General features: G+C 41.0%; 1 protein-coding gene across 2 annotated transcripts in view; it reads right to left on the reverse strand.

Moving 5' to 3' along the window:
* The window catches only part of ksr1a (kinase suppressor of ras 1a), a 32,435-nt gene extending 30,819 nt beyond the window's left edge, over window positions 1-1,616 (reverse strand). For both annotated transcript variants that reach the window (XM_020086065.2, XM_020086064.2), the window contains exon 1: window positions 993-1,616. In XM_020086065.2, the coding sequence (XP_019941624.2) occupies window positions 993-1,229 (237 nt within the window). In that variant the 5' untranslated portion in view covers window positions 1,230-1,616. The remainder of the gene's footprint in view (window positions 1-992) is intronic.
* Window positions 1,617-8,858: the final 7,242 nt, after the last annotated feature.

Consider the following 8,858-nt stretch of genomic DNA (forward strand, 5'->3'; position numbering starts at 1 on the left):
AGAGTGTCTCAGTTGTCGTTTGTGACCACGAACATGAAAGGGAAAAAAATTTCAACTAGAATTAGGGAAGCATGTTTACCCGTGTTTCAAAACCCTGCATATACCCACTAATATTGGTGTTTAAAACGTTTAAGTGACCCAGGGACGTCAGGGGACCATCAGATTGCAGGTTGAGCCAGTGCCCCCCTGGCCCCACCCCTGGTTTCAACCCTGACAAACATAGGAATCACACAATAGGAATAATGAGAATTAGGATACCAAAAAAAAAGCCATGAATAGGCCAATATCATTAACATAAGATGTACCATTTCTAATCTGCATCTGAATTTTATAGGAACGTGTTTAAATGAGATGGCTGAGGGGATGGGAGCAGAAAACACAGTGTGCATCCTCTGCTGATCGCAGCATGTTAACCACGGCATGACTCCTCTATTGTACCGCCTGGAAGGCTGTGCTGTGATGTGCTGAGGCCCAACAAAGCGACGTGCGGCTCTTATTGCGCAAAAGCAATGTCAAGTCATCCCATCACGACCGAGCTGAATCTGCATCCAAGATCCAGATGCAGGAGGAGAGCTGCGCGCACACGGAGCAGGACACACACATGGAACACGTCGTGCATTTGGCTTTGTGTTGTGTTTGCGTCGGGGGCCTGCAGTTGGGGGTTCACATGAATAACAGCAGTGTGAGATTATTGAACGTGTGCCATTAGGGCCAGGCTGGATCCAGCTACTACCCGGACAAATGTGTGCACCTCCAGGAGAAGGAGGTCACGCAGAGATCCTAAGTGGATCACTGATATCTGTGGGGATTATCGTGGAGAAATAAAGCAGCGGCAGCGGAGCTCCAGAGACACCCTCACCCCGGCAGCTAGAAAACACGCTCAGCCAATATCCAGCCTGTGTTCGAGGGGCTCATGACTCCGCAGTTTGACTCGACCGTGGACGCATCTGTGTGACATGTCTGCAAGGGGGGGGGGAATAAAAGCTCATTACCTCTAAAGTGCGTATCTCCTGCTGCGTGAGGTCGTTGGACGCGGCGCATTTGGTGCGCAGCCCCTGTAAACTGGAGATGGAGATATCAATCATGTTCTGGATGAGTTCGCATTGGTGAAGCGCGGCCATCGCTGCGCCACCGCCGCCGCCGCCACCACCACGGCCGCCGTCCCTCTCGGGCTGAGGGTGGTCGTCGCTCCGGACCATCCTCCCACCTTTCACAGACACGCTATCCATTCCTCAGCATCGGGGCCGCGGCTGGAAGGAGCTGGAGTCAAACCGCGGGGCTCCGGTGCAACATATGCAGCCGTCAGAGCGACGCGGCGGCGGCGACCTATTGTGGAAGTTCCCTGACACCAAATGTCCCCAGCTCCCGATCTGTGGCAGAGGATGGAAGCCCAACGTGTGGGGATAGAAATGCGACTGTTCTTTCTTTTTCTGTGAAATACAAACGCAGATGCTCGGTGGCGGCCCCCGGGGCGCGAGGCGGTCCAGTCCGCTGACGCTGGGTCTGTGTTTTCTGTCCGTTCAGGCCACCGACGAGCGGAGAGTCCACCGACAGCTCAGGCAGAGGCTTCACCGTCTGTCAGCTGTTGGGAACATCATGCGCCGCGGTGCACTCTGGGAAATGAAGTCGGCCCCACTCATGCGCGTGCTCAGTACACACATACGCATGGACGTACAGGAACCTGCTTTGTACAATGAATATACTAGGTTACTACTACTACTACTACTAATACTACTACTACTACTACTACTGCAAATAATAATGATATCATATTGATAACAATAATAAGCCCCAGCTCCGCCCCCTCAAAAAACCCATAAAAGGGATAAGCGGTATAGATGAAGGATGGATACTACTACTAATACTAATTCTCATACTGCTACTAATAGGTCTACTACCACTATTACTACAAAAACAATTACTACTACCTATAATAATCATTGGCCCCAACCCCCCCAAAAAGTTAAAAAATGTAAAAAGGATAAACAGTATAGATAAATGATGGATACTACTACTACTACTAATATTATTTATCATACTACTACTGATAGGACTGCAGCTACTATTACTACAACAACTACTACAACAACTACTAATAACAATAACCCCCCCCCCCCCCCCCCCATAATGTGTAAAATGGACTAGTGGTATAGATAAAGGATGGATGGATAGATACTACTACTACTACAAATGATAATAATAATCATCATCATCATAATAGTAAATCATAATAGTTCATTGTACACTATCTACAAAGCCATAAGTCAACAATTGCATGGGAGTAAGAGATCCATTGATAATGGCTGCATTCTCTTTAGCTGTTCCAGTTTTGGTTACACTGTGGTTACACTTTTTAAGGATACAGTTTGATATGCCACAATGAAATCAATTAGGAATATTATCATGCATATCCATAATATATCATTTGATTCATTTAGCTGCTTTGCTTCTTCTCTTCCAGGGTTGTCCAGTGGACCAGTTTGCGTAGTTTGGGACCGCAAGAACCATCATCACCTCCGACAGTGGAACACCAATGTGTTACCTTGTAGTCTGTGTTGAGCACCATAAGGCCCACAGGCATTATATACAGATCTCATCTATATTACGGGTCAACAGTGACGCACATAACAAGTTCGACTGTGATATTTTTAATGTGGTGCAGTTTGATATTTATAGAAATAGAGGTTATTTTCTTTATGTGTTTTATCAAAGGCACAGTCAGTGCTGCTCAGCCCTGCTCCCATCCCACCACTCAAAGACCACCTCTACTACAAGTGGTCAAATTAAAAATTATCAATTCATCTTCACGTTCTCTGGGTGATTTCCAGACTAAAGACCAGAAGAAAGCACACTGCCAAAAATGAAGAAATAACTGTCTATCACTGCAACATCACGACTGAAATGAATAGTGTGTCCTCAAATCAGGACAGTGCATGTGTTATGTATGAGGGTGGGAGGAGTGTGCAGGTTCCCACAACCATTAAGCAACAGTACACACATGGCTCCTTGCGGCAATGAGGGTGTGATGTTCCTTCCTTTAATATACCCTGATTATACAATTGTATGTGAGTCACTTTTCATGCAGCCTTGTGTTCTTCACCATCCATCTGTCTATCTGTCTCCTCTCTGCTGATTGCAGGGGAAACTGTATCTTGCCCTCTGGTAGACATTCACCCCCACCAAATTGCAGCCTTGCATGGCCGCACATATGAATCAGAAAGTGCAGAAGTAAAAAACCAAACAAAGCAATTGGAAACCTCACTGGGAGTGAGTCGGCGTACCACTGAGTCCACTTCCATTCAGCTGAAACTAGCAATATGACTTCCCCCGGACTATACAATGCAGTCTGACATAGTATTTTGAGTCCATCTACTGCAACAATAGCAATGAAAGAAAAGCAAAGCCAAGTTTCGATCCTACATAATCTGCTGCCGTCCCAGAAACTGTAAATTTGGTCCTGCTGTGTTAACAGCACAGATTTGATGGTGAAATGCCAGATGGATGCTGTGCCAGACTCAGCTCCTCTTTGCTTTTTAAATTCAAGTAAAGGAAGAGATATTTAATACTGTATATGTTTTAGAGAGAATGGCACATAGGGGAACTGTACGATAAGTGCATACAGTATATGTTAGAAACACAGAGACATTGAGGTAGATCTGTATTTTGGCCACCTACCACTACCTGTTAACAGTAGTGTCCAACTGACAATTTTAATGTGGAATACTGTTGTACCTACAGTATTCTAACAGCTTTACTATAAAAATCATATTACATGCCTATTTTTCATATATTAAAAATGTTATGACTTATCTTATATATATATATATCTTCTAATTGTGTTCAAGCTGCATGTGAAATTACATCTGTACATACACTGTAAGTTAGCTTTCTTAAAAAGAGCTTGAAGCTCTGTAAACCATGAGAGAATTTAAATATCTTTTGTCAGCTTTAACTTCTATTGTATAAATGCACCATGTCAACTCTTGCAGTGTGATTACATTTGTCACCACTAATCTTCAAAAAGATGAAATACGAGCACAGCAGATGGTGCAATTCTCTCTAAGTATCAAAACCAAACATGCACACTTCAGTTTCTCACCATTTGTTTTCTGCTGCAGCTCCCTCCAACAGTTTATTAACCTTTTAAATGACTCCCAAGGATTATTGTTTTCTTATCAATAATAAATCATATGTATCATATAGTTAATCCGAGTAAAAAACAACAACAAGAGAGGCACCAGTATCGTTTATTCAGACAACTCGTCAGTTTGCTGACAGGACTCACAGAGCTGAGGATAGAATGATCCTGTCCCAGCCTGACAAGTCACTTAATCTGTTTAAACTGTCGTACTGTAGGACACTTAAGACACCACGCCTCGCATGGACCTCGCAGCTTCAGATTAAATTAGACATGTAGACAATCTGATTCCACCGTCTTTGGTGGCCAGGATTTTCAGGAGCCAATCATCCTGGTTGGGGGAGGTTGAGGTCCAGACTGACCCTGGAGACCACCACTCTGATGACAGCACACTCAGGTTAATGCACTGTTTGGAAACACATTTTATGATGCAGGTCAAGTCATAGCAGAAAACACATTGATCGACATTTAGTCTGTGAATGTGATGTGCCATACCCAGAGTGCACTTTGGTTTCTGTATTGTGCAGTGCAAATCTATTCATGTTCCCACATAGGACACATTAATGTTAATTTACATTTATGTTCAAATAACACCGACAGCAGATTTAAATATCAGAGTTTTTACACTATGGAATGTCCTTACTTTGATTAATGCGTGTAACTTTAGTTAAGTCCATGTTTGCAGCTGCTAAAGCCAAATGAAAGGGTGTCTGATCAAAACATTAAATGCAGATCTCAAGTCTTGCACAGTTCTCAGAACCGCATCATTTTGCTCCTATTGTTAGATTTAAGAATAAGTGTATGTCAGGAAATGGTTTCAGCTCAGAAAACAATTTCAGAGAAGTCCAGTGGTCTCCTGAGTCAGTTAGAGGTGACCAGCAGAGGCAGCAGCAACAAACATGTCATTTTACACATAACACGAATTCTATCATCTATACATATATGTGGGACATCGATCACACTGATATTATAAAATCTGCACCCTAACCCAGAAAACAGGAACGTCAAAAAGAAATTATTTGAACAGAAACGTTTTTTCATTAAATGTTTTCTTTCCAAGTTGAGAAACTTAAGAGACTAAAAATGTGATTCACTTGCTCAAAAACATTGTACGTGACCCTTGCAGACTTTAATGCCTAAGATATCATCTGAAACTAAAACCAAAGTGTGAATGAAAAGCATTCCACATCGTCATCAGGAGAAGGTGATCATGAATATGAAAGTCTGATGTTGTGATGCAGCCCTGACCTCTCACCCCTGGAGTCCCTCCATCGGCTGATTTAGAGCTTGAGGGAGGAAAATACAGTTTACCAGGAAATTGTAAAAACTTTTTTGACCATTCTTGAGATATTATTAATAAATTTGACATATATCAGTCCTGCTGGCAATTTTTCTCCACAGACGCAGTGTGGGCTGTTGGAAATTAAGTGTCAATATATTCCCACGTACCACAAGGACAGAAAATAGGTCCCACTTCATTACATCATGTCATGCAGCCACTGATACTGATACCATGCTACTGATGATGTACAGATCTTTATCGCAAAATGATTTCTATTGCCTGTTTGATATCAAGACATTAATACGAAAACAGGAAGTCAGACAGAGCAGGCCTCCTGTGAACTCCAACTGAACTCTCCAGCCCACAGAGCAGCCAAGTGAGTTTTTTCTTTTTCAAGTACAGGGCAGTCTTCCAACCTTTATTATTTTAACTGAATACATACAGCTGGACAACAGGGAGGAAGACAGAGGAGAGGGAGCAGTGGTGGGTTTCAGTTCTGCAGGAGGCGTGAGCTGCGGCTCTGAACCTCCGACCACATGGGATTATATTTTAACGGGAAGAATGTAGTAATTGCTGAAGGAGTAAATCATATGTTTTACAGTTTTTTGTTTCATTTAGGAAAGCCAGTACCTTTAGGACAATAAAACAAAAAGTAAAATAGAACCACAGAAATATTATCCAGGCAGGATAAGATGCAAACTTTGACAATTAGTAATTTAACAGGCTGCTTTGATACTTGCTGTATCACTTAGACTTTTTATGTTTCATTGCTTTTATTCTTTTTATTTGTTTATATTTGTTGTTAAGTAATGTTAACTTTTATTGTTTTTGAATGTTGCATATTACTAATTATATTTTTACTAATATCTGTATTTTATAATGAATATTTTTTAGATATTTCATTGTATATACTTTTTTAATTTGATGCTGTCTTCTTATTGCTTTTATATATTGATGCATTTTCCTAGAGTCTTTCAAATTGCTCTGTTTTTAAAGGTGCATAATAAACAAAGCAATTTAAGTTACTATTGGAAATGCAAACCAACTTGCTGACCCTGAGGACCAGTTGGATTTACTCCTCACAGGAGGTTCACAGATTCATTTGAAAAGACTCAAATGACAGGTAAAAGGAAAAATATATATAAACACTGCCACCTGCTGGACATCTCTGTAGTGCAAAAACAGACAAAGGCAGGTCTCAGCACTAGATTGTATAAGAATCTTTATATAACTTGATCTGAATTGGAAAATAATATATCATCAGAACAAAAGCACAATAATCTCCTGGAATCTAAGTACTTCAACACAACCCAATGGTTTTTGGTTATCATCTATATCCCTCATGATATTGTCCACTTTGGGCTGGGCTGCAACTCAGTAGACACGCAGGCAGTAGTTTGATCGCACAGTGGTCACGATTCATGATCTCTGTGACTCTGAATGTGCTATGTTTGTTTGAGCCAGATGTGGTGGGCCCACAATGTCAGACACAGCTGACCCCATTTTTCCCCCCAAGGGTGCAGCTTGTTCAGAGGAAGAGCAGTTTGATTAACAGTCAGAGGCTGAAAACAAATTGCCAGTGGGTGAGATCACAGAGGAATGACAGAACTCATACGAGCGAGCAACAGCCGCTGGCATTTGAATGTGTGGCCACCGATACAGTTTTTAGGCCTGTATTATTATCAGAGAAAACATGTATGAATGCACTGTATCTATTCTATTTAAAAAATAACTTTACATCATCTCTTCATCTTTAAGAACTGAACTGTCTTTCTAAATGTATTTAAATGCTAATAAATTATTACTTTGGGTTACCTACAATACATTTGCACGTATATATATCTTTGTTCTTTGTGGAAAGTTTTTCTAAGTATATACACTCTGTGGCTACAACCTGCGACCACTTTTCAATATTTATTTTTCCAAGGGACTGAGAGAGAGTAAACCATATTTATCACACCTCTTGAAAGACCGCTGCGAGAGACTCAGTGGTGATGTTCCATTGCAATTTGGCTTAAATGACACCGTTTCTGTTTTCTTCTTGGCAAGCAAGTTGTCTTTGTGCCACAGTAGAGATGAAGTCCATGTACTGGATTCAGGCGGCGGAAATATCCGTTTGTGTGATTGCAAGGTTACATGTGAGAAATACCAGTTATTTCTGTGCAGGTGAAAGATGACTGCAAATGGAAAACAGGGACGCCAGGAGATGCAGTATATCCACAGAATAGTTTTTGAAAAGACGGACTTGAAATAGAAATCTCAAATACTGATTTTGAGCTCCTCTCCTGATGTAAATATAAAATATTTAAATGTAAAAGTCCCATTCTAGGGTGGAGAAAACAACAATGTGTACAGTTTAAATGAAACATACGGGTGAAAACATCACTAGGATTATTTTATATTCAATTTCTGCTGATAGATCCTTTCTCCTCAGTCTTGCACGGAAGATGAATGAAAAGCCTCCAGACAGTAACACTTGTATAAGCGTTAGCATTTATAAAGACTATAATAACACAATATGGTTTAAAATGAACATTTTCTGTAACATATCTGCTGTGATGCAAACTGCTGATTCAAGCACCTTAATGTACTTAAAAGTGCTGAAGACGTCACAAAGTGATCGAGGTAACGAATCATATAAACATTAAGACTCAAAGTTCTGGCCAAAACAGCCAAAGGCAGCTTTCTCCCCACGGTGGATGTAGCTGGATCCAATGATCCAGATGTTTTTGTGTGAGAGTTTTCTCTCCATCACCTTCTCCTCAGGTGACAGGTGACTTCTGTAATCTGAGAAGAATACAATAAAATGTTAGATAAGTAACAGTTCATGTTTTTTTTCTGTAACAAGAAAATAAATTGCTCTAGTTAAGATACAACAAAAACCTTTGAATTCTTTATACTTCCCTGAGCCCCTCCACTGTTTTCTGCAGCTGGAAATGGGCTGGACCACATGAAGAAGGGCTTTGAATGTGAAGAAAATCTTACAAGATTTCCTTGTGAGTTCATGTTGACGGCAACCAACAAATCTGTTGTTTAATCGAGGAAATAGAGCAGTAGAAAGAGCAGTGGATCTTTTTGGCAGCAGGAGGAGCGATAGTTCTGGACCCAAAATTGTCAATCGTCAATGTAGAGATATTAGTAGTTGTTCTTCACAAATGTCGATTGTTTCGCAGGAGAGACTCAGAATACTTGCACACAGTTCAGGACCCAGGATGCAAGTGAGCTTCTGCTAGTTTCTAGAACACTTCTAAAGAGCAGCCTGTATAATGTATGAATTGACCAATGACCAAAGAATGACATCAAGGTACATGTAGAAGAGGAACCTCCGAAGTACAAATGAGCTCTGTAATAAATGTTACAAAATGACTACATACATCTGAGGTGTGGTGTTTGTTTATGAAAGAGCTGTAAAGACATTCAGACGTCAAATAGAGAAAT

Source organism: Paralichthys olivaceus, chromosome 15 (genome assembly GCF_024713975.1).
Source record: "Paralichthys olivaceus isolate ysfri-2021 chromosome 15, ASM2471397v2, whole genome shotgun sequence".
NCBI lineage: Eukaryota > Metazoa > Chordata > Actinopteri > Pleuronectiformes > Paralichthyidae > Paralichthys > Paralichthys olivaceus.